This window comes from Coloeus monedula, assembly GCF_965178545.1.
Source record: "Coloeus monedula genome assembly, chromosome: 3".
Classification (NCBI taxonomy): Eukaryota; Metazoa; Chordata; class Aves; order Passeriformes; family Corvidae; genus Coloeus; species Coloeus monedula.
In genome coordinates, this window is record NC_138783.1 from 116,360,585 (window position 1) to 116,387,221 (window position 26,637).

Sequence of the window (26,637 nt, forward strand, 5' to 3'; positions counted from 1 at the left end):
AGGAAAAAACACTGTTCAAACGGAATTCCAGCAGCCACCATTGCTGTGACACAACTTGGCCCACAAGTAGAACAGAGACATAAAACATTCAAGCAACTCTTCAAAGTCAAGAGTTTCAAATCTACATTTTTCAGCTTAAGATTTCTGAATTTCATTTTTTTTAAAAAAGGATTTTTTTTGGCACATGGGTGATTGGGTTTTATTTTGAAATGGAACATCAGATTTAAGGCAAATAGCTCTTATAAAATAATGTATTGAAATGGAGAAATGTCATTTCTGATCCAAAGAGAGTTTTGTTAGAAATTTTGAAGCAGCCCTCATGAAAACTTGCCTTGATTTTATTACAGAATAGGAATGGGAAAATGTCGTTGATCTGAAAGCTCAAGATGATCAGCTGTACATAAAATACATTAAAAAGCATAGATATTATATTAACCATTATTATTATTATTATTCACCAGTTTTTCTGAAAGAATAAATATCTTGCATTTCCAGTCCTTGGTCTTGCTGTAACATAACATTCCTGTCTGACAGGAGTTTTGCTGATTTCCTTGGGACCCAAAATGTGGATTCTTCTTCCACAGTCCCATCAAACTCATTGTCTTGGAAGTTAAGGCTGTCCATTTAAGTCATTCATGTCCATTATTTTGCTGAGATATCACACGCTGCATTATAAAGGTTGCAATTTTATTTCATTGTATGAGGGGAAAAAAAAAAAGAAAAATAACTTATAAGTTATAACTTAAACTGAGAGAACTGGTTTTAACTTTTCTCCATTGCAGGAAGGCATCCAAATGTGTAAAAATGCAACTGCTAGAGAAATATCTTGGAGAAGTACATCCTACACGAGTGTCACATTCCTGATTTTCTTTGGGCTGATCAGATAATCAGTACGTCTTTGAGGTCGCACCTAGGGGAGAGCAGAAACAGTTACAGAACTAAAAGAGATCCTGGAAAAGCAGTCCCACAACGGGTCTCAGGAGGTTACCTGCCAAGCCCTCACCCCAGAGCATTACAGCAAAATGAAATCTATCATCAGCAACCCACTCAAAATCCAAGCACAAAGGAAAGCACGAGAAGCAGAATGAAACAAAAGCTTCGCATGCAACACGCTGCTAGCATCTGGGAATTCATGATCTGATCTTATGCTGCCCAAAAACTTCTTGTGGCCTCTGCAGTCTGCGTGCTTTTAAGCAAAAGGTGATGTTGGGTGTTTCTCCTCTGGTTGTCTTAAAGGAAATACCTGTTAAGCTGTAAAAAATCTGAACACTTGCTTTCCAAATCCATTAGAAATCGCAGCAATCAGCACACCAGCATTTCCCGTGGCTGGAAGATCACTCTCAACATCTCAGTGTTTATTCAAGGCAGGCTTTTTTTAAACTTCCCAAGACTGGCAGGATTCCACTTCCACTGACTGCAGCCTGTTCTCAAACTGCCCCTGGTGGGATCAGAGCAGGGCAAATGCTCAGCAGTCTTGGAAAGCTTTTCCTCATCTGAAACAAGTGCAGTGCATCTCCAGTCCTAATTACTTGTGTGCTTTTACAAAACATCAGTGGAGAGGAAAAGACAAGGAAAAATTCTCTCTCAAATGCATCCAAGTAACATAAACTCTGGATTTTTAAATGCAGTAGCAACATCTTCTGCAACTCCTCACCTGGTCTCAAGCCCTTGGAAATTAATGGAAATGCCACTGTTTTTTCTCAGTGAAATCTTTTCTCAAGCAAACGTGGTTCTCTAACTATGGAGCAATCTTCTGAGGTTTGTTTCTGGAGCATTAATCATGCACAGTCTGTATTGCTCTGGTATTCTTCCAGTATTAAACATCTTCAATAATGCATTTGGTACATATACATTATTGAATAACACACAGAGGCAAATGTTAGATAACAAATGTGGACAACATGTCTCTGGTATTTAATGAGTCCCAGCACCACAAGGAAAACTGTGGGATAAATTTAACTATCCTAGAAACATTTCACAAGACAGCTGCCTTCTGTTTTAAACACAACTCTCTTTCTCCTCCCTCCCATTCCTTCTGGTTGCTAGAACATGCTGCTGTTTTCTAAATTTACCCTTCTTTACTGTTTATTTTTGCAGAGAGGAGAGGTACTTTGGGGAGTAACAGGATTGCCTGGCTCTGCTCAAGGACCTTTTCTAAGATCCCTCTGCTGCACTTAATTTCTTGCATCTCAGCCCAAAGACCTCAGTGGTGCTGAGCAGGGAGCTCTCTACTACCACTCCCCCTAAAATAACAAATTTACAAATAGAATAGAAAAAAAAAATCTGAAAAAAAAAGTCAAAGGCAAATGTTATGTTTGTGGAAAGCAAATAATCCCAGATACTGTGGTCTGTGAGAATAAAGGATACTGAACCAGTAGCATACTGAGTAACCAGGAAGTTTCACAGGGGGCCCCAGAGCACACAGTCTCTAAAACTCCCTGAAATAGGTCATGGTTTGAATCCCATGTTTAGTGAAATACTGAGGTGAGAATATTTCCCAGAACTTGCTGCAGAAAAATACCCTATTGCACCAGATTTGCTAAAGGTAAAAAAGACATTAATCACAAAGTTAATCCAGCAGTGTTGGAAAAGGAACGTGGAAAGAGGCATTTTTGGGGCCATTTGGAGGCAATGTTACAGGAGATTTAGGGAGGGGATGGTGTCCCTGTGCCCCTGTGCCCAGGTGAGAGCCCACCTGCAGAGCTGCCCCAGCCCTGGGACCAGCACAGGGAGGACGTGGAGCTGCTGGAGAGAGGCCAGAGGAGGCAGCAGGATGAGCAGAGGGATGGAGCAGCTCTGCTGGGAGGAAAGGCTGCGAGAGCTGGGATTGTTCAGCCTGGAGAGGAGAAGCTTTGGGCTGAGCTCAGGGTGGCCTTGCAGGGCCTGAAGGAGCTGCAGGAAAGCTGGAGAGAGACAATTCCCAAGGCATGGAGGGCCAGGAGCCAGGGAATGGCTTCCCAGTGCCAGAGGGCAGGGCTGGATGGGAGATTGGGCAGGAATTGTTCCCTGGGAGGGTGGGCAGGCCCTGGCACAGGGTGCCCAGAGCAGCTGGGGCTGCCCCTGGATCCCTGGCAGTGCCCAAGGCCAGGCTGGACATTGGGGCTTGGAGCAGCCTGGCACAGTGGGAGGTGTCCCTGCCCATGGCAGGGGTGGCACTGGATGATCTTTGAGGTCCCTTCCACCCCAAACCATTCTGAGATTCTCTGATTTAGGTTTGCACATGATTCTGAACAGCAGGGAGCCAGAGGACAAGCACCAGCTGGATCCAGGCTGCCCTGTGAGAGCACTGGTGAAAGGGTAACCCCAACAGGCCTCTTTTTCTTTAAAAATCTCATTTTCAAGAATGAGCCATCCATCCCCAGTCCTGTCATGGCACTTCTCACCACCAAAGCAGGAACTGAGCAGAGTTTGCTCCCACAGTGGGGATGATGTCCATGAGGGTTCACCCTTGCCCTGCTGCATCTCTCATAGTTATTTGCTTTAGAATTACTTCTATTTCATGCTTACTGTGCTCTGGCATCAATTAATGAATAATTTCATGAATTTCAATCAACTCATGCTGTGTGCTGTCCCATTTTCTGGGAAGCTTTCTCTGAAGCAGCAGAACCTTCCTGAGGTTGCACTTCACTGAAATGGAGGCTGCTGGCTCCTGGTCACTGACCTAAAACTCATTTTGTGATGCTATGGAAGATCTCATACAACACATTACAAATAATAATGCAGAGGAGCAGGACTACGAAAACCATTTCGTATTTATATCTATTTATATATTTTGTATTTATATATATTTTTATATATTTTCATATATTTATATATATATCTGCTGGAGCTCCTGCTTGGTTTTGATTTCAAACTTGTTTCCTCTTTAGATTAAGTCAGTGCTCTGCTAGTCCTGCCAGTCCCAGTGTGAGGAAAAATGGCTTCATAATTCAATACATCCTACAGAATGAAGGGAAAAACAAACCATCTCCAGTGGCTTGCTGCACCAGCACAACATCACAGGGGTGAGTTTCTGACGTGGTCCCCCCATCAGGAAGGATGCACTAACTTTTCTTTTCTACAGTTTTACATCTCTTTGTACTGTCAGCTTGGCATCCAGTTAACCAGGGATATCTGACAGTCACATGCTTCAAAGCCTGCCTGTTGATTTATCACCTGCCCTGGGTGCCTTTTCACAGGGATTACTATAAAGGGATTATTATAGTGGGAAAAGCTTCAGAGAGTTTGTTGGTTTGGTTGAGGAAACAGATGCAGCACAGATCTTTTCATCTCTTGCAGCTCTTCAGCCAGACCAAAAGAGAGCTAGCAACACATGGATGAATCAGAAGGTAAATGGAGTGTGTATCAGCTGGTTTCAGGGTTGAATCCTTCAGTGGTGCTTTGAATACTGATCTTCAGTCAATGAAAGAAGGATTTCTGCTCTTACAAGCATGTTTCAGTCAGTTCTGCAACCCGTGTGATATCAGTGATGTGAATGATGAGCACACATCTGGCACTACGAAACAGGACTCTGATCTCAACACTGACTTGACACATGGCAGCTCCTCAGACACTGATGCTGTGGAAGTGTGTGATAAACTGAAGGCTTGGTATTAGCCAGCCAAAAGAAAGTCAAGTCTAACTGCATTAGAACAGACTGCTGACATTAATGTGGTAGGAGTACTCCCAAATGTGTCTGCATGCATCACACACTGGGCTAACAAAAACAGAACAAAAAATCAGGGAGACACAGCTTCCTGGTTCTGAAGGTTATTTCCCCCCCTGCCCTTAGTTTTTAATTTTCATTCCAAATTCACTTCATTGACAGGAAAAACACCCACCCCTGTAAGTTCTGGATACCCTCAAAATAATTCGGATACACTATTACTTTATGTAGCAAACCAGTTCCCTCCCATCAACTTTCTGGACACTCACCACATTTCCCTGCCCATCAATACAGCCTGGAAATTCCCCCTTGTTTCTTCATGGGTTAATCCCACCCAAATGCCTTCACTCCTCCCCTTCTCCCAGAGACATTTGGAAAAAAACCTGCAAACTGCACCTGCCATTTCGTCTATCTGTATCATCAATATTTATTGCTCTCTTAATCAAGATATGCTAACCAATGGATATCATAACATGACATATCTGCAGCACATTTCATCAGCAGGGGCAAAATTGTTTGCTTTCATTGATTTATATTTCTATTTATTGACCTTTTAATTCAATTTCGATTGCTTAATTTTTCTTTCCAACAACCCTCAGAGTCAGAGCAGTTCTATATGGGGCAATAAATGGAGCTGCAATTCATCATTTATTTCCTTCTCAGTATAAAACCACAACCACAACTAAATAATATTTCCAGTTTATAGAGTGTCATTTGGAGTAGTTAAGGAGAAAAATAGATCCTTCCCCATTAAGGGAGCCATGACTCACCCTGGATTGGAAAGGAGGAGCGAGGCTGTGGAAGCTTCCTGGAGCTGTGCTGGAGTCACAGCAGGAATGAATCCAGCCCATTGGAAATGAACATTCACACCCTCTTATGGAATGGGCTCCTGATTTATCAGAGATGTTTATGGCATATTAAATGGGCTAATTATGAAGCTTGTCTAGGAAATTGTCCAATCCTGCAAGCTGCTCAGTCCTTAGAGCTCCTTCTGTGGGAGCTTGGAAAACGGAGATCCTTGGAGGTGGCACTCAGGACCTGGCAGAACTGGCCCTGTGGCCCTTGTTCAGGCACAGCTGTCTGTGGGGCTGCCCCAAAATCTGCAAAATCCTGGGCAGGGGATCCCCCTCCCTGTGCTTGGGTTTTGGAAGGAGCACTGTGGGTCAGGGAATGAGGAACTGCTCCCTGAGTAGGATGTTGCTCCCTCAAACCCATTTTTCTGGCAGCTCAGCCCCGGTACTGGGAGCAAGGATCACACTTCTCCCATCTCTGACAGGAACTACATTTGCAATTAAACAGAAACATGCACCTCTGCTCTCAATTGACCTTTTCTCAGTTAATATAATCACAATGAAGACCTTCCAGCACCTCTGACTGATGCTTCTGCCTCCTCTCCCAGTAGCTGGTAATTTTTCCCTCAGCTCAATAATTTACTTCGTTACTCATCATTTTTTAAATGTCTTGTGCACACCTTTGATTTTCCTCCTTTCTTCTTTGCCAAACCTTTTGTTGAGGTTGTGAATTGATCAGTGCAGTTACTGGGCAGCATTTATCTTCTGTGGACACTCTGCATTAGTTTCTGATTCAAAGAGTTTGAATGGCCAAAAGCTGAGCTCAGTGTTTTCCTGTTGTCACCCTTTACAACAACACACACCAGGGATTTCAGGTTTGTACCCAGCTGGGTCCATGGGTAACAAATCCTGAGGAAGCAAAGCCTGTGATAGGAAGTCTCCCTCAATCTCCCAAATTCTTTAAAATTGTAACTTTTTTACATATGGGACAGAAGGGATCAAATTGGAAGCCATTACCCTCAGAGACACGGGAATAGATAAGGTTTTAGGTGTTCAATCTGCAGTTTTTCTATCAGTAGATGCACTTCCTGCTCCTCAGGGAGGACTTGGATTTTCCTTCCTTCTTCTTGACCTCTAAAAAAGCACTGCAAGGACTTTTGCTCACATTTCCTGATTATCCAGGGAGAAAGAAGCAATTTTCTGGAGTCCACCCCTTCATGACCTCCATCCTTCACTATGGAAAAAAATTCTCAGGATAACTTCTTTTCCTCCTGGGTTTTTTTTACCCCCTATTTCTCACTATAAAGTCCTGAAGAATAAAGATGAAAAGTCTTTGGGAATGTTGCCCATATTCAGGCAGGGAAAGCCAACTGAGAAACACAACTTTCTGGGCTTAGAAGCTACAGTGGCAGGAAGGCAGGTGGTTTCTGAGGAAATTGTTTGATTCAGCACTAACCTGCAAACATCTAAAGGAGTTAACATCTGATTTCTCCTACTTGACAAGAAATATAATGAGAGAGCACTACAATGCTTATTAGGCAATATATTGGCATCAGTGGTGATTAAACTTTATTAGAATATATCCAGGGACACCTTTAGTGAAAAAAACTTGTATTATGCAGCTAACAGGGAAGGTTATGAATGTAAAAGGAAAACACTTTTTGTCTGGGAAATCTTTTACTGTGTTTGAATATATTGCCATAAAATTAAATCATGGATTGCAAATCCACAATTTAAGGTAAAACTTCAGCAGCCTTTGATCAGTTCCTGCATACACAAGATGTGGCCATCACGACACACTGAGAAGCCCTGTTCAAACAGAAGTTTGTCTTCACCAAGCCGCTTTTAGATTGCAGAATATTCCTCCATGTCATGGTTTAGCACAGCTTGGTTTTTAGTTAAGGAGAAATGTGAACTAAACCACTACACTCTAACATAGGGAGAATAGCTCTAAATCATTTTTACCTCTAGATTCTCTCTTTGTATTTTCCAAGAATGTGTGTGCAGCTACTGATGCAGGTAGAAGCCACTGTAACTGAGTTTTTATATTGTCCAGGGACAACTGGTTTAAAAACATAACTATTTCAATTTTATGCTGTGTGCCTGTGATGGATTCAGTGTTTCCCTGGCCACTTAAACTCCTACGCCATCTAACCCAGGGTTTCATGAGGAGGGCTGCACCTTTCATGTCTCAGTTTGAATCAGGACAGCGAACAGAGTCTCCTGATAGTCCCCACTCAAAACTTTATTGTTCTCACAGTGGATGGAGCTGCCTGAGAACATCCAAATTCGATGCCTTTCAGATGTCACTAAATGGCTTAATGCTACCCCAAACATCAGTGCCCATGAACCATCAATGAGCACCCAGTCACTAGGAAATGGCCAAATGAATCCCAGAATCACCAAATCCCAGAATCACCGAATCCCAGAGTCATCAAGGTTGGCAAAGACCTTCAAGATCATCCAGTCCCATCATCACCCCAACATCACCATCATCACCCCCAAACCACATCCCCAAGTGCCACATGCAGATGCCTCCTGGAGCCAATATCCTGCCCTGAAATGTGTCCAGGGTGCCCAGCACAACCTCTCCTGATTGTCAGAGCAGACAGCACGTGCCACGTGCCTTGTGCATGGAAGCACAGCCAGTGCCCCACAGTCCTGTTCACAAGCATCCCAAACACTGTCTGAAAGTTGCTTGGGGTTATAGATCCACGCTGAAGCCTCCACTGGTTTGTGCAGACTTTTCAGCTTTGCTTGAACTGTATTTTGTTTGACAAGTAACTAAAGTCAACCATCATAACTACCAGGCACAAATGCATCAGTGTCACTGCTCTTATTTTTTACGGGTATTACGTGATCCTTGTTTTAATTGCTGATTGAGTGCTCCCTAAATCTCATTGTGTGCCAAAAGAAGTTGACACACTCTGCTATGATTTATGTGCAATGTCATCCCCAAGACAGATTTCTGCACTGTACATGTTGAAGCAGCTCTTCAGCAATAAATGAGTTATCACTGTGTTGAGGAGTGAACTCAGTACCACATCACTGCCACCTTCTCAAGAGAATATTGGCAAAAACCTTCCTGAGGTGCTAAATGGATTTTACAAAAATATGGCATAAATTAAGATTCACATTCCTCTTGGGCTGGAAGCTGAGAGAGCAGCACCAGCCTTCAGAACGAGGCCACTGAGAATGGAACCAGTGGAAGAATAAACACTGAGCTCTTCTTTTTACATTTTAGCCACAAAGAAAAGGGGCAAAGCTGGGGGGCACTGGGTGTTGGGTGTGTGCTTTCCCTCCCAGCTCTTACTGCTGAGATACCAAAGGTTTCAAGGTCAATGTAAAGTTCCTGATTGAAGCAACTTCTTCAATATTGGAAAATACAGTCAAAAAATGATCCAGAGAAAATGCACATTTATTTACTCTCTCTACACTAGATTTTGCTTGCAAAGGAACCTCAAACCTTCACAATGCCTCCATCTTATATCCACATCTCCTTCAGTCTGAAGGAAAATACAGTCAAGAATGCTGAAGGGACATTCCACTTACCTAATTACAGCTCTAATTGACTTCTAATTATCTACTTCCACCCAAAATCTATGTTTGGCTATAGCACAAATACATACTGTATTGTAAAAACCAAAAAAAGTCAAGATATTCAAGATATCAGCATTACCTTTGGCACAGAACTGATGTACAAATTGTCATCGGGGCCAGCAAACTTTGAAAACATTGGGGGAAGAGAGGCAAGTCCTGCAACAAGAATATAAAAGATTACTGATATTCAGTGTCCACGATGGCATGAACCACAAGGCATTCAGGAATGGTTAAACAGGATTTAATATTGCGAGCCAAACCATGGCTAATTTTTTGGGCTAACATGGCCAGGTTTTTTTATTGAGGGAGTTTGCAGGGGTGGCTTCTGTGAGATGACACCAGAAGCTGCCCCCACGTCAGACAGAGCCAGTTCCAGGTGGCTCCAGGAGGGTCCTGCCTGAGCTGTGACTGTGGAGGCTCCTCTGCCATAATGTATTTAAAGAAAGGTAAAAAACACAGGCACAGCAGGACCTGGGAAAGAGGAGTGAGAAAGTATGAGGGAAACAGTCCTGGAGACACCCAGGTTAGCAGAGAAGGGAGGTGACCATCCAAGGCCAACCCAGAACACAAACAAATATGAAACAAGCAATCTAGGACTCTGCAGAATCAATTTGTCCAGGTTCACTTAATTTTCCTTTTATTTTTTTATAACTCCTTCATTTTATAATGCCACATACTCTGGAAATCTTTCCCCTGTGCTTATTTCTTCACCACTTGTATGTCAGAGAGGAAAGTATGTGTGCCTGGATTATAGACTCTGCACAATAATTTGATGTCATTAAGTGATTAAATGTTTTGAGAATAATGTGGTTATAAATGCAAGTGGTGAGTAACAATTTGGTGGAGGTTTACATTTGCTTTGAAGAGTCTTTGTGCTTAAGGACAAGAATTTATAATGCCTTAGTAATTTATCAGTAAAATAATAGTTCACTAACTGCCTTTATTCTTTCCCTTTTTTTTGTTGTTTCTTTGGGGGTGTTTTTTTTGGGTGGGTTTTGTTTTTTTTGTTGCTTCTTTTTTTGTTGGTAGTGGTGATTTTCTTTTGTTTTCACAGACCAACTGCAAAATATTGCCTAAATTGCTGCTTGTATGAAAATCCAGTCCTCCTACATCTGACCCCAGAAGACAATTGGAAAAACAAAGGCATTTTAAAAAACAAACGCAGGACTAAATCTAAATTCAATTGCAAGGAACTTGGATGGTTTTTCAATATTTTTGGGGGATTTTCCTCTAAAAAATCAAAAATGTTTAGGAGAGGTCCAGGTCAAGCACAAGTCCTTCACTAAATATTGTGAAACCTCGTAATTTTAATTGCCTGTTGTCCAAAAAGCCCATGTTGAGAAGCAATTTGACAACATGTGATTCACCAGCTTAGACTCACTTGGGCTTTGTTCTGTGTTCCACAATTCCTCTGGAATGTATCCCAGATTTTCACTGCCACTCCTCTGCCCGTTTTCCACATCGCCATCTTTCTTCTTCTCAGCTGAAACTTTTCTAGAAAACAAAAAGGTGTCATTACAAGTTCACCATGATGGGAGAACTCTTGCCTAGCAGACTACAGAGAAAAAAGTGCATGTCTTACTTCCCAAAATAATAGGTGCAAAACATATCTGGACCTCCCAAGCAATTAGCTGGCACAAATCCTGTTCCATCTAAGTATTGTCCATGGAATTCTGTTTGGAAAGTTTCCATCAGCTGCAGTATCAGAAAGCACAAAAATAAAGCAACCTTCAAAGAGTGAGGACTCTCTTCCAGATCACAGATTTTGTAGAAAATTAATTTTGATCTCTGATTCTGAATTGCAGGATATTTAGGGGCCCGATAATGGAACACCAACCAGGTCACTTATGACTGCTCATCATTTTGGTGCCCAGTTGCAAAAACAAAGCATGTCCTCTCACATCCCCCCAGCCAGCTCCCAAGTGATTTGTCTGTACACTCCAGAATTAATCTTTCACTCTGAAATTCACTTTACCCATGAGAGAAATTCCTTGGTTAAAGTTACACATCTCTGAATTTGCAGAGTGGTGCCCTCACAGCTGCACAGGGAGAGAATGGTGCTTTTTTACCCAAAACCCTGATGTTAGAAGAGATGCTACTCTTGATCTCTTGCTCTCTGGGTCCCTCTCCAGGATAGTCCCAGGTCCATCTCTGCCTAGGTTTGAGGTGTGGCAAGAACAAATCGACTGTGGCAAACCAGGAATTTTCAGTGGGAAGGGGTGTTAGTGATGTTTGTAGAAACTGCTGCGTGTCCTTGTACAAACGTTGTAGTGAGGGTCGGGCTCTGCTGCCAGGGAACAGGGACAGGAGGAGAGGGAACGGCCTCAGGCTGGGCCAGGGCAGGCTCAGGGTGGACAGCAGCAGGAATTTCCCCATGGAAAGGGAGCTCAGGCCTTGGAAAGAGCTGCCCAGGGAGGTTTGGAGTGCCCATCCCTGGAGGTGTCCCAGGAAGGGCTGGAGGTGGCACTCAGAGCTCTGGGCTGGGGACAAGGTGGGCATGGGGCACAGCTGGGCCTGGCTGGGCTGGGAGGGCTTTTCCAACCTCAGGGATTCCATGATTCTGTAATTCTACTTTTTTTATGCTTAGTAGGAACCACTTTGCAGGCCCACAGAGCATCAGAGGGGCGTTACTAATGCACACACAAATCTGGTGAGTCAGCCATCAACTATGGGGCTTTTTTAGGAGATAAACAGGTTAGATACCACTAAGAAACTTGCCATGGTTGCTAGAAGACAAAAGCAATTGTTTGGGGCTACCACCCCCACATGTTACATGACACTGTGCAGCCTCTTTTATCTGATCCTTAGATCCCAACAAACTCAGTGGAACAGCCAAATAAAAAGCAGCTACAAAAAAAAGAAAGGTGTGGGAGGTATAGGAAGATAGCCAGCCAAGTTAAAAATAAAGGTGGGAAATAAACCAGTGTATGTTTGGTCTCACTACTTCTTTGCTACTACAGCAATGCAGCTTCCAAAATCTGGACAAGCATCGCTCTTTTTACTGCAGGGAGGTTCCCCCCAAGGAAAAAAACACAGAGCCTACAAAATCTGTGATTGTTAATAATCCTTGTGAGTTCAGGGTCATTGTTTAGACATGCTGAAACTTTGCAAAGCTGTCAGCACTGAGTCTCCGAGTCCAAACTGAGCATCAGAGACTGACCTTATCCCAGTTTTCTTAACTTAAAGTGTAAGCAAGGTTTGTAAAGTCAGTGAGACAGCTCATGTTTAAAGTTAATGGAGAAATAGTAACTATATTGTACTGAGAGCTAAAAACATGCATTCTGCCATGAAGGTAGAATTGTATCTGCCCAGACCAGATGCAAAAGCATAGAGGGAAAGTAAAGTTATGCCCTATTGTCAACCTATTCAGGTTGCCTGAAAGAAAGCACTGCAGATCCACAACAGCAAGGCAGGGATTGGGAAGGACATGGACCTGAATGTTCCAGACCCCACTGCTGGGCACGTCCTTCCCTGCATTTCAGCTGTTTTTTCCTTAGTAGGGTTGATCTTTGTGGAAGTTTTTGGGATTCTGAACCAAGTCAGAATCCAAGCAATCCCTGCTGATTTAGTCCTGCCCTATTTATACAGCTGCATTTGGCAAAATGATGACTTTAGCCCCACAAAGTAAGAAATCACACAGAAGTTTACATGTATGGCATGGCATAATAAGCATCATTTCCTTAGGAGAAAACAGAGGGTATCTAATTTCCTTATTTTGTTTCCCATCAATAAAGTGCTCTACAAACGGAAATCTGTCAACAGACCTCCACAAACTTTCCCCACAAGAGGCTGCTAATGAAACTGGGAGTTACTGATGTGCCAGGCAACGGGCTGGAACATTTTGTAAACTCATTAAGGGACGGGGAGTTAAAAGCCCCACAAGCATAGGCAGAGGATGAATTTACAATGCTGCCCAAGTATAACTAATAATATAAATAACCCCACTGCCATGGCTGTCACAGCCACACAGGTGCTGATAAAAAGGATCTTAATGCCAAGAGCCACCCGTTATTGATTTCTAAAGTTTTGCAGCTCAGTGCAATCATGGTCCAATGGCTTTGTACTGAAACAAATCCAACAATCACTGGAGGAGGTGCTGATACCCATAAACGGAGCAGCTTTATTAATTTTTTATAGAATTATATAATAGCTTGGGCTGGAAAAAACCTTAAAGGTCACCTCGCTCCAAGCCCCTGCCGTGGGCAGGGACACCTTCCACTACCCCAGGATGCTCCAAGCCCCAGTGTCCAGCCTGGGGCTTGGACAGAGAGTCCACAACCTCTCTGGGCAACCTGTGCCAGTGCCTCACCAGCCTCGCAGTCAAGAACTTCTTCTTAATATCTAATCTAAACCTGCACTCTAAACCCCCTTTTTACCGGTTTATCCAGCCTTAAAAGAGCCGGGGAGCCGGTGGGATTCGCCTGCCCCGCTCCGGGGCTCCGCCGCTCCCAGAGCCAGCCGCGCTGCCGGTCTGGCAGTGACACCCTGTGGCGGCGGCGGCAATCGCCCGGCGGCCTCTGGTCGCCAGCCATCCTCTGCCTTCCCCGGGACACCTGGGGGCACAGTCAGCTCCGAGAGATTCGCTCTGTCTTTTAGGTTTAACAGAGCGTCTGCTCAATTTGTCACCTCTGCGCTGGATGCATCAGCGAGGCGGCGCTTTGGGGTTTTGATGGGGCTTTGATGGGGTTTTCACCATTGCGGGATCAGAGTTCGCAGGCTGCTGCGAGCTCTGGCGCTCGCCTTTCATCCCTAAGGTCAGTCCCCTCCCCTGGATGCTGTCCCCCATCCCTCTGCTGTCCCCACAAGCTCACACAGCCCGGCAGCACCGGGAGTTCTGGGATGATGGATGCCAGGACAAGGACACTGGCACGAACCTTTTGCCACCCTGCAGCAGCCTCAAAAAGTCCACTGAACACAAAAAGTTTTCCCACATCATCTGACTTACCTTATTTCATTTTGATAAGTAGACTCTGAAAAAGGGGGGAAAAAAAGTGTTAAAAATGCAGGAAACTAAAATACAAAACTTCTGTAAGTTCTCTAAGAGCATGCCCTGAGTTCCAGCTACCCCAGGAGCATCTCTCCACCCCGTTTACAAAATCGGGCAGCCCTGTAGAGGAGCTTACATGGAAACTGGAATGAGGCACACAGCACTGAAAATATTCTTTAATAAAGACCCTTTAAATGTCTTTAAAAGTGAATGTACTCCCAAAAAACATGATCCCCTGGTGGTTAATGTGAAGGGCTGACACTGATTGCTCCGGAATCAATTTATGAGAGAAGCAGGATGGAGAAATTAAGCAGCATCTTAAACAGGTCATAGTTAAGAGCAGGATCTGCCTGTTCACTCTTCTGCTTGCAGGTCTTTACATAGCACCAGAGCTGACACAAGTAGATTTATGTCTAACCAAAGATATTTTTTAATGTATAGACCAACTGTGAAGGTCCACTCACCTCTCTTCTTTAGGCAGCAGCGCACAGCGACCACAATAATAACGATCAGGAGAACAATACCAAGAAATGAAAGCACAACTGCAACTACAATAACCCAGGTGCTCCTGTTGTCTTCACTGTAATCATTTTCTGTTAAATCAAATGGAGAAACATTGGACTATCAGAGCCTCAAAACATCCTTTCCAGAATATTTACCTTTTCTGTGAGATGCTATTAAGTGCTTGGTGAATATTTAACAAGGAGTCTGTGTTTTCCAAATGACAGACTCTGTATTTATGGATGGCGCCCAAGAACTTAAAATATTCCCGAATTCAAATCCTTTATTGCAGTTGTAACTTTTCCCACTGCTACTTCTCCTTCGACAAACACAGGGTTGCAATCTTGTAGCTTAACTTTATTTTATAATTACACCAGGCCTCCCAGAGTCCTTTGGAGACACTCGGGGAGAGGTGTTAAGATTCAATTTAGGTGTCCATACTGCAGATATTGAGTGTCTTGCCTGGCTGCTCTTGTCAGTGGAGAGAAAACAGGTATTTTGGGCTACAATTAATTTGACCAAATGTGTATTTGTCCCTTTCAATAAGCTGAACTGATCTGAAAAAATGTCCATTTCTCCCCACAAACCAGAGTTGTAAGTGATTAGTAAACTTGGTGATCTCTAGCCTGGAAATAGGATTTTCTAATCAACTCTGTCTTGGGATTTCCCTCACTGATTTCAACAAGTGTTTGATTTTGGGATGTGCTTGGGGGGACACCTGTTCCCCATTTAAGAGCCCCAAAGAGCAAAACCTGTGAGTTTTGCTGACTGTGAGCTACTGACCCATCTTCTCTACAGCATTCTCACATTTAACTTATTCCTTCATCTTTGCTGTAGTCTACAGGGTTAAATGAGGGGATTTAATGATGATTCAGTGTCTTGCTGAAATCAGTTGCTATGACCAAACAGGGCTCCCACGTGCACAGAATTTTAAAAATATCTTGCATTTAGAATTATAGAATCCTGGAATGATTTGGGTTGGAAGGGACCTCAAAGATCACTCAGTTCCAGCCCCTGCCATGGGCAGGGACACCTCCCACTCTCCCAGGTTGATCCAAACCCTGTCCAGCCTGGCACTTCCAGGGATGGGTAATATTTCTCAGGCAGCTGGATGTACAAGGAAGATGTCAGTTCTGATTTCCATGTCATCCTGCCCCTTGGTTTGACCAAATATTCCAGAAGCACCGCCACTGACTACGCCTTGGAAAGCAGCCCCAAAACACTTTTGGCAGTTGTTTAGAAACAATCTTCCAACCCAAATTACAGGTGTGAGTCACATCCAAATTTGGCACAGCTCTGTCCCATGGGCTTATGAATGTCTTTTCCTCATTAGAGGTCCCAATTAACAACTCCATGGCCACACTTGGCTGGCAGCCTCTGGGAAAGGTACAACAGGAGGGAGGGTGACTGGGAGCTGCTCAAGGTTGGGGCAATTCCCCTGATGTGGGAACCAGCTTTACCTATGGCAGGCAATAAACTAAATCCTTTCTATCTACACATTTTCCTGGGTGTGTGTTTGGGGTTTGGAGGTTTCAGACTGCAAAGATTCAGTACCAGAGCCTCCTACAAAGCTTGAACCTCTGCCAGGAATCTGCATTCTCCAAAGCTCAGGTCATTATCCTTAAGGAATTTGTTCCAGTCTTCTCTAATCCTAATGCTCAATCAGCATGTTTAGAATGTCTTCTATTAGGAAAAAAAAAGCACTCAGTAACCCAAAAAAGCAGAAAATCCTGTAGGCTGGCATCAACTGATGATAAACTTGTTCCTAGTATTTCTATCTAGAAGTACTGCAACACGTATCTACATTTTAGCGTATTTTGTTCCATTGAGATGCCACAGGGATTTCGAGATGACTAAAATATGAAAGACAGCTAAATAGCTAGAGGGGAAAGCTTAACCCTAATGAGAAGGGAGGAGTTAAACACACCTGCACCGGCCCATTCCTGCAGGCTGGCTGCCACACCAAGGTATTTCACTCCCTGTCAGGGTCAGGTTATGTGCCAAGAGATTTATGGAGCTGAAGCCAGAAGGACAGGGTACAACACAAACATTTCCCAGCACTTCAGCCTTTTAGTGTCTGCAGTTTTGGGGGATGCAGAAAGAAACTGGAGCTGGTGTGGATGAGGAGCTGCCAGGTGAACACACAAGCAGGGCTGCAAAGGAGGGGCACTAAATCCAAACCAAGTTACATTAAGTGGACAGAGCCACTTCCTCATTCCACAGGGCCCATCCTCTGCTGCTATCCCGACCACTGGCTCCTCCCAAAGTTGTCTAAACGTTTACTTTGACAAAGTGTCTGCACAAAAGGGGATTTTCCCTGGCAGGTGCTGGTGACCAGTGAGGAATGAGAGACTGGAAAAACCTGCATGTGGCTTCTTGGACACTTTGGAGCTTTCTGGCAGAGTTCAAAAGCAAAGGAAGTCTAGGCTTGTGGGAGACTCTCTGTCCTCATCTTCTGCAGGTGAAAAGCCACAGGAATTCAACACCAAAGCCAAAGATGGCTTGGACCCAGCTAAGGGACTCCACCATGGATCCCATTCCCCAGTCACAGCTCTGTGAGTGCATCTCCTGGGATAACTCTGCAGGAGTTCCCAAATTTCGGACTCAGCCAAACACCACTGGGGGCGAGGTAACTCTGCAGGAAGAGCAAGTGACATAAAAATGCATCACTTTTTAAGGAAAGACTGACCCAGAGGTGCAGGAAGGTCGGACATTCCCTCACTAGGAGCTGGCTGGTTTGAGAGGGCTCAGATTTTTGGTAGTTGTTGTGTTGCTTGAGAGGAACAAGGAGGAACCTGATTCCCCAAGCTTTTAAGTGAAGGGGGAAAATGACATTGCAGTAGTTTTGGGAAGGATTTTTTTACATGTTTGAAGCTGGTTGTGTTCTTTGCTGACAGCCAACTAAAGCTGAGCCTGTATATGAAAATGGGGACAGCTCTGAGATTTTGAGTGTGATATATACATTATATACCTTCCTCTGTCGTGAATGCCATGCTTTTATTTCATTCTGATCATTTAAAGACTTCAGATTCTGCTATCCTGCCAAATTTTGAGTGCCTGCTGCTGCTCCACAATGGTATTTCCAAAGAGAAATGAATGATGGTCCTATACAATCACTAATTATACACTAATAGTGCTTCATGACATCTGTTTTTCTCCTCTTCTGATTTGCAGTGAGTAGCTATGGAAACACCACAAATGAGTAGGCAGGGGAATTTATTAATTTCCTCAGGATAGTCCTATTTTGCTTAGTCAGTAATTAAGATCAATGTGACTACAAAAGGCCGTATTAGGAGTGGTAAAATGACCTTTTCCAACTGCATTACCAAGCAAGCACTTCTGAAAAAGGCCTGCTAATAATGATTCATACTGAAAACAAAGGGCACAGCTACTCAATCTTCTCAGTTGTTTATGTGTCAAAATGTCTACCAAACCCCTCATTGATACCCTGTAAGGATGTTTTGTATGGGCCATGTTCACCCGTTGCAGAAGGAGAATCAGTTCATCAAGAGAAGCTGTCAGCATGATTACAACCTTGGTGAAAATATTTAGAGTTCTCAAAGGCCTTGCTAACTGCTCTGGAGAGATTTGCACGAAATCCAGGCTTGGATTGAAGCAACTTTGAATTTCCTTAAGTAAAAGTCAGTAAAAAGCAACCTAATGCACTGCTCAAAAAATTCCATATCTGTTAGTACAGAAATTATTCCTGTGTGCAGGAACTGAGAGGGTTTTTTCCCCAAGTCAGGGTAAAACTGGTATTGGATATTATGGAGAACAATTTCACATGAGGGTTTGGCTTTGTACAAAATTAAGTTAATATGGCAGGCATGGTCTGATCAAGGATATTTAAGATCCAATTCCTTAGGTGTTTTCTTGGTCAAGGAGCATAGGCTGGTTTTCCTAGCAGGGAATCCCCAGGAGTCAGAGGCAGATTATTTGTCAGAGGCTTTGTTTGTCTTGCTCAGTCCTCCACTGGGCTTCATGGTTCATTAGACTGGTACCAGTGCATTTAACCCTTCCTATACATCAGGCTGTGACTCCTGGCTCTGAATTCCACCTGTGCACACCCCAGAGGATTTCATTTGCAAATAAAAGACTTTTTAAAACAAAACAAACCGGACCAAAAGGCGCAGCTCTGAGTACAGGCGGTACAGTACGGGAAAAGTACAACAAACATTCACTTACCCGCAGCAGAGTTGTCAAAAATAAGAGTTACAGTTGCATTCTGAGGGCTGGGGAGTGCTTCTATGTCAGCTAAACAAGTCAAAACCTCAGTGTCCGTCGGAGTCAGAGTTAAGGTGCTCAGGGCATTGTGGAGGCCATTAGATCCTGGACTTTGCTGGTTAACATAGCTCGACTTATCAAGGAAAGAGTCATTTGTCATCCAGGTAATGTCTGGAGCCGGAGCCCATCCTAAGGCTTCACAAACAATCTCAATTGTTTGGTTCTCTTTTACTGTTAAGGTGCTATTTTTGATGAGTAAAGATCCATTAACTGTGGGAGGGAAAAGATGTTTTTGTTCCTTCAGAATGTTTCTTGGCATTGCTTTCCTGCTGGTAGCTTTAAATCTTATCTCACTACCCAGAAATAGCTATGCCTTGAGATATGGAGTGGAAAACAACCATTATTAACACAGATATACCACATGCATGATGGAAGCGTGCAGTCATTTCAACGGCATGGGCCCATTACCCAATATGTCTAAAGCACAAGTCTCAACTTTCAGTACCTTTCCAATAAAAAGCAGGAAATTGTACTTTTTAGCCATCTTGACGTATTTCCAGCTGAAGGAAATATGAAACATGAACATGATGAAAAAACAGTGTTTCTCTCTAAGTTTTAAATATGCTCAGGTTTACAGGTAGGTGATGAGATGTTACCACTGCACCAAGCACCTCCTTGACAAATGGGCAGTGCCTGGTGGTGAGATCCTGCTTACCTGGCTGGAGTCTGATAAGGAATAAGAGATGAAACAGGAAAAAACAGGGGCAGTTATAACCTTTGTTATTGGCACTCTGAGTGTGACTAAAATCTGCTTGGACAGGAAAATTAAGATGAGGAGGGCAGGAGGCAAAGCATGGTAAAAGAGAGCATGTATTCCTTCCCAAGGATAATTTGAGCAATTCCTCAGAGGATTCCTTTAAGTGTAGCACAATAAAACAGCTTTTTGTTGATGGCTATACACACCTTGAACAGAAAGAAAAGCAAAGTTGTTCTCGCTGGGTTGCTGGATGCTGCACTCAATCCTCCCAGAGTCACTCAGCTGGGTGTTGTGGATGATCAGCTCTGAGGTAAACTCGTTGCCAGTGGTGTAGTTGTGGGAGGTGAAGCGGTCTGTGGTTTCAACAGAGCCCTGGGAGTTGATGACAGTGAGGACAGGGCTGCCCTTGGACAGCCAGATGAGGACTTTCCACCCTGCAGACACCGTGCAGTTGAACCGGGCCTCTGAGCCAGCCAGGACTGTGGCATTGTCAGGGCCTTTTGTGATGGAGTAACAAAAGCCCAGACCTGCAAGGGAACAAAAATCAGTCCATAAACACATATACAACACCAACAGAGGTGGTTGTGTAGTGTAAAACATCTTAACCAGTTCAGAGATGGAGATGTGCAATCCCATCTTTCAGATTCTGCTTAGATCAAGTGGTTTTTTCTTTAAAAATGCCTTTAATTATTTCATCTCTCCTTCTCCCACTCCAAAATCACCTGTTTCTCTTCAGTAATTCACTGACTACCATTCTGCTGGCAGAAAAAATTCCACTTTTAAATAGGAAAACACACGAGTTGCTTAGACTTTAAATAATTAAAGGAGTGTGTAACTGGTCCCTTTTCCATATCTTGGATTGCCACTGATTTTTTACAGCCCCATCACTTATCCTTCTGTGCTCTTTCCCCTATTTCTCAATCATTCATCACATACATTGTGATGTATTTCTTCTAAAGCCTTTGTCAGGCTTTCTGTTAACTAGAGGTGCTGTAACTCATTAGTTTTCATTCCTTGAAAGGTAGTGTGAATTTTGGCTAATATTTTTCAGAGCTGACAGCTCCTAACAAAGTCATTCTGGTTTTTTTTCCTCCTCCTGGACCCAGGGCCTCCCATTGCCAACTCCACCAATTGCACAGGGCCTCATCCAGGAATATTATGAGTCCAAGGATGGACATTTCACTCTCTGCAGACCAAGCAGTCCTGACAGGAGGACCAGCCTCACCAGTGAGCTCGTCACGACTTCCTAGGGAACATTCCTGCTGACAGAGCATCAGGACTGCCCCAATGCTTCCAGCTGAACTCTGCATGATGACAGCAATTAGACACCACAGTCCACAGCAGACTAATTAAAACCTCGTGCCTGCAAATCTGGCCTGAGAATAAGTGCTCAATTATGTTCCAGAGAAAGGAAGTCTGAAATGGTCATGGCTGCCTTGCTAAGAGTATTCAGGACAATGAAGTCATTTCTAAAGGTTTCGTTCACACCAAGTTTTTTAGGTAGTTTATTCATTAATGGATTAGCTATAAATTACTGAAAAAGAATATTTTGCTTTCAGTCAGCAGCTGATGTGAGAAAGGAAGGACCTGCTGTATTGTTCACACAACAGGGGTGTTTGATGGTTGTAGAAATGGAACCAGAGCCCAGTCTCAGCGATGACACTGCAACCAGTGCCTCAGTGAATTGCACCCAGGACACAGGGTCTGGAATCTCACTGCTCCATTGTCCAGACCCTTTTGCAGTTCCAGCCCACATTTAACCTGAGCACTCTATATCCAACCAGGTTTGTGCCAGGAATTGTTCTTTAATATAAATAGCTCTTCTCTTTCCTCCCACCCGCTGCAAGCATTTACAGACTTCTTTGTTTTGCAGGATTGTACAAACCTCGCTCTCCCTGGTTCTCTGTATGGCTGACTCTGAGTCCTCTCATGTTTACAAAAATCTTCACAAAAATTTTTCACCTCCCTGGGTTATGCTACCTCTGCCATGCACCTCAATCTGCGAAGTATATCTATGTGTGAGCAACAAACCATTAAATGAAAAGCAAACTTTACCTACTCTGATAATTAATAAAGCCAGATAAGATTAAGTAAACCATATTTCTGTTCAAATTAAAATTTACCCACTCTGCCCCTCTTCATGCAAACTGTTCTTTGTGCACTTGGAATTTATTTCCATGCCTGTGCAAACACTTCACTTTTTCAAGGAGCCGTGGTTTGCCAGGACTCTGAATAAATGATGCAGCTTTCAGGACAATGCTTGCTGTTAATTAATCATTGAAATTTATCCCTAAACAGGAATAATCAGTGATCATTGGCTCTAAAAATAATTGGCTTTTGCTTTCTTCAGACATTCAGGGCAGTACAGGCAGGTTGGTATGAGTTCATTATTTATCTATGATAATTATCTTTTATCAATCCATAGGTAGGGTAGGATCTACATCTTCTTCCCCCAACCATGTCTGCTGGAGCAATAAATGGTCTTTCCCTGATTGCTGTCCCATAGGGAACAGGTCCCTGAGCCCTGCATTGGGGATCCTTTGGCAGGCAGAAGGAGTGGCACATAACCTTGCCTCCATTTAGATCCCAGCCCCAGCACAACCAATAAAGGAGTTTCATCAGCTTTCTCCACCTGTTGCCTGAATGGTTTTGGTGAGCTCACCTTTGCCTCTTTATCTTCTTGCTTTTATTGTTTATCCTGCACATGGAGTCCTGAACCAACAGCGTGTTCCATTGTCCGAGCCATGCACAAACACTGATAAAGTCACTTGTGTGAGGTCAAAGAGGACATTCAGGGCAGAAATGGGATCTAAACTCCGCTACCAATGCCTTAAGCCAGTGCTGGAAGTCCTTTTGCTGGACCTTGCTTCATGCACTGGGGAGAAAATGTTAGTACTGGTTTCATTTACATCCTGCTTCAAAAATACCTTGCAGATGGTTGCTTTTAAGCAAATTAAGGCCTCGGGCTAGATTTTCATTGCACTTTACAGGAATTACGTGTTCAGCTCTTAACAGCTGTTTTAACATCTGCTTCCCCACACACGAGCAGGGAGACAGCCCACCCAGGCAAACACCATCCCTGCAGCAGGGAAATGTTGGCTGTCTCCCTGATCACCCCTTGGCTTTTGAAGAACAAAGTGAGGACACCTTCTTTGAGGCACATCACTAATGTCTATGGAGCTGTCACCAGAGGTGAAAATTTGCTTAAATTAAATGCTTATGGTGTCCCAGATGCTCAGTCCCTCCCAGCAGCATGCAGAGCACAAACCAACTCCTTTATGAGCTGGTGTTTTCCCTCCTCTGCCACACAAATTCACTGTCACACCACTGCAGGTTGTGAAGGAATGAAAACACATCTTGTGCAGGATGATGCCAGCACTGAGGGAACCTTATCTGCCACAGAGCAGCCCTTGCCCTTCATCAGCAATGTTTTTTCTTCCACACTTGAGTTAACTCCAAAGGACCACTCTTCCATGCCGGAGTTTTCAACAACAAGGGCATTGAGATGTGGCTACCTTCTCTTCCTTCCCTCCTGTCCTCTGCTGGCTCTGTCTTTCCTCTTTTGTAAGTGACCTATTTGGACGCAGCACAGAGAAGGACAGGATGGGCTTATCCTTTTGCCATAATGATTCCTCTTTTTTTTTCCAGCCTCATTATCGTATTTCAAAATAATCTCCCCCTCTATACCCATACTGCCCTTCCATAAATGCTGTTTTTCATCCTTCAGTTTTTGTATCTAATATCTCTCTTCCTCCCTTGCCCCTATGATCTGTTTGAATTCCTACATCTCTTTCCTTCCAGTCTCTTTGAAATTCTTTTCTCTCTTCACTTTTTCTTTAGTCTCTTCCTTGCCCCACCACTGTGGCCCACTGCTCCAGCCACAGCTCTGCTGCGAACTGTTAAACAGACAACAATAAATAAATAAATAAATAAATAAACAGCTCAAGTTTATTTCAAAACCCAACAGCCCTGCAGCTGAGCTTTTTGAAAGCCAAAGTAGGTTAGAGCTTGTCAAAGCCTGCAGAGAGGGACTGGCTTGTTCGCTTATGTTAACAAGATTTTTTAAATGCTTACAGGATGTTTCTGTCAAGTAATACCAGACTCCTGATGCTCAGCAACACTGATTTCCTCCCACCTGCACACAAACCTCTCCACAGCCCCCAGGCGAGTCTTCCTCTCTTCTCTTACTCACTGTTTGACAGCAGTCCCTGGTAGAACTTCCCAGTGCCCAAAAAGAAGAGATCCAGGGGCTTCCTGAGCCAATAATTGCTTCTGCACCTATGGATCTACCCTTTATGATATTTGCTTCTAGTTTTTTTCAGCCTGCTCATAAATTGGGATCCCCCACACCCACATGAGCTCTACTATTTGACTACAAGCTCTGAGAAAAGAACAGGCTTTGGCTCGCCTTAAACCTTCAGATACTTTTACTGGTTGCCACTAATTCTTTTTGTTATGAGAAACTGTGAATAATCATTTCACCATTCACTTCCATATAATTAATTATTTTAATACATTTTTACTATCTATTCTTTTTCACAAGCAGGAAAATATCCCAGTCTAATGAAGCCTCCTCATCCTTCCCTCACATGGATGCCCCATCCCTGGAAGTGTTCAAGGCTGGATGGAGCGTCGAGGAACCTGTTCTAGTGAAAGGTTGGAACTGGAAGATTTTTAAAGTAATTTCCAACCCAAACCCTCCTATGATTCTTTGATTCTCTACCTTTGATCAACTCTGTCTCACTTTGTAGCTTCCTCAAACCTAACCTGTCCTTTCTGTAGTGGAAGGGTTAAGAAGACAGCCAATATCCAAGATAAAACCTTTCTGTGGATTTACATAATGCCAGATTTCATTTTACCAGCCTTGCTGAAGACATTAAATGGTGAAATTTTCTCCCTTTTCCAGCAATTTTCTCTCTTTCCAAGACATCTATTCTTTTCCCCGCTAGACATTGCAGTTAAGAGATGCTTTGCATTGAATGCTTTCTCTGCCTTTATTACTTACTCATCTGGCATCACGACATTTTCTGGCAAATCTTCCAAGTCTCTTTTTGGATTTGGCTGCCCTAAGTAATTCTGCACCACTCGCAAAGTCTGCCACCTCACAGCTCCCTCCTCTTCACCAGGTTGTTGAATACCACACATCCCTGTGCAGCTCCACTGGGAACAGCACAGCTCAGAAAACTCAGTGTTTATTCCTGCATTGTGTTTCCTTTCACTAACTGTTAATCCATGACAATACCTTTCCCCTCATCCCACTGCAGCTCGTTCCTGTCAGAGCCTGTTAAAATTCCAGCTAGACTATAATTAAAATAAAAAATCAGCCTCATCTCCATTACCCAGCTAGTCACTTAATATTCACTTTTCCTCTAAAGCTTTGCCACCAAGACACTTTTAATCTGAATTGACTTTGAAACTCAGGCATGTGGAGTGCACATTGGTGGTAAACCAGCAATGTGATAATTTGCACTTACTTCTGGAAGTAAAAAGCAGCTGCTGATATTGAGTTCTCTACAGATGCACTCTCAAAAGCAGTCCCAAACAGGAGGAAGAGAAAAACAAGGAGAGGGAGAAACTGGAAGTGAAAAAGGGTGGCCTCCCCATCTCCTCCCCACCCCACACACTGCTCAGTCCTTCACACTGAAGCACACTTTTAATCATCAGCTCATTCAGGCTTGAAATGCAAACATCCCCCTTTCCAACAGTTCAAATAATCCTACTCTGTGACTGACTGCTCAGTCTGAACTCATCAGCAAAGGCCATTTACACCACATTAAAATTAGCTCCCATATTTTATCCATGGTGGCTCATGTCACAGGTTATGAACATGTCCTACCTGGCAGCGAGGCAGTCAGGATTAGGGGAAGTAAAATGGATTTCTGGAAGCTTTCCATTGGAGCATTCTCTCCTGGTCCCTGAGACAGGAAGCCACCAGTGGTCACTGCATGCTTGAGAAGAAGCTGAAGGACAGAACTTATCGAGAAACTCAGGAATGAGCTGCTGCTTTGGGTCCTGTGACAAGGCTGACTTTGTGTGACCTGTATCGCCAACAAGGGGAAAAGATTGAATGAAGGAGGGCTGGGAAGCAGAGCAGAATCTTTGCTCAAATAACTGTTTCAAAAGACACAGAGGAACTTTCTTCAGCAGAGAAAATTACTCCTGCCGATCTCACATCCCTCAGTCCCTCCTGGCTGTTAAAACACTCCTGCTTCAGCACTGACAGGGCCAGGGCAGCTTCAGCTGCATCATTAAAGTTACTTGTGAGCAACTGGCAAAATAATTCTCTGAGCTGCTGCATGTGTGAGGCTGAGAAACATCAAAATCTCCTCACAGCTCCCCCGACTGAGCCCTCAGAAAGGCTGAGAGTGCAAAGAAGGTCCCCACAGTTATTCCTCAGAACATGAGAGTGCCTTCTATACCCCAAAATAAACCAGGAGCAGCTCTCCACCGTGGTCAGAAATAATATACTGGGTGTGAGACACCACCTTACTTCCGTATTTTCTGCTTTTTCAGTGTTTGTGATTCACCTGTGGGATATCATTCTCCTCCCCTTCAAAATATGTGGGAGAGGCTTTGACTGAGCTTGGTTTACAAACTCCTCATCTGGGCAACTGAAGCTTGCCTTTATGAAAGGGACCCACGCCAGAAGATGGGGTTTTGTGGCCAGACCATATTTCTTGTCAGGAAAGTGTTTCTTGGTTCCAGGGGTGTTCTTTGCGGCAGCACTGTGCAGTGCATAAAAATTAGTGTCACCACAGAGACACCCTGAGTTTCCTGCTCAGCTGCAGCACCAGGCTGTGCCGGAGCTCCGTTCCCTGCCCGGAATCTGGCAGGCTCAGCCAGCATCTTGGGCCACATTTTCCTGTTTTTCAAGCTTTCAGTTTACCTTGGGAACCTACAGGACAGCCCTGTCAACGAATCAATGTCTTAAGCCAAACCTGCGGGATGATTTCTTCACCTGCTCGTTCAAAGGCTGGTTTGGGTTTTCCTAGTGCATTTTGAAAGGTTTGGGGGTTTTTTACCTCCACATTTTACGTATGGAGGAGTCCCCAGCAAGTGGGTGGGGAGGGAGGGTGACTGTGCACAGCCTGGAGGGATTTCTCCTTGCTCTGTCACTGTGACAGCTCTCGGC

The 26,637-nt window shown here is 43.8% G+C and overlaps 1 protein-coding gene across 1 annotated transcript; it reads right to left on the minus strand.

Moving 5' to 3' along the window:
- Positions 1-321: 321 nt before the first annotated feature.
- IGSF5 (immunoglobulin superfamily member 5) lies at positions 322-25,399 on the minus strand (the record flags this gene model as incomplete). The annotated part of the gene is made up of 8 exons (XM_082277373.1): positions 322-910; positions 9,116-9,192; positions 10,418-10,530; positions 13,982-14,006; positions 14,488-14,616; positions 18,710-19,018; positions 19,712-20,032; positions 25,342-25,399. The coding sequence occupies 8 exons, from the start codon at positions 25,397-25,399 to the stop codon at positions 842-844; spliced, it is 1,101 nt and encodes a 366-aa protein (XP_082133499.1). The 3' UTR covers positions 322-841.
- Positions 25,400-26,637: the final 1,238 nt, after the last annotated feature.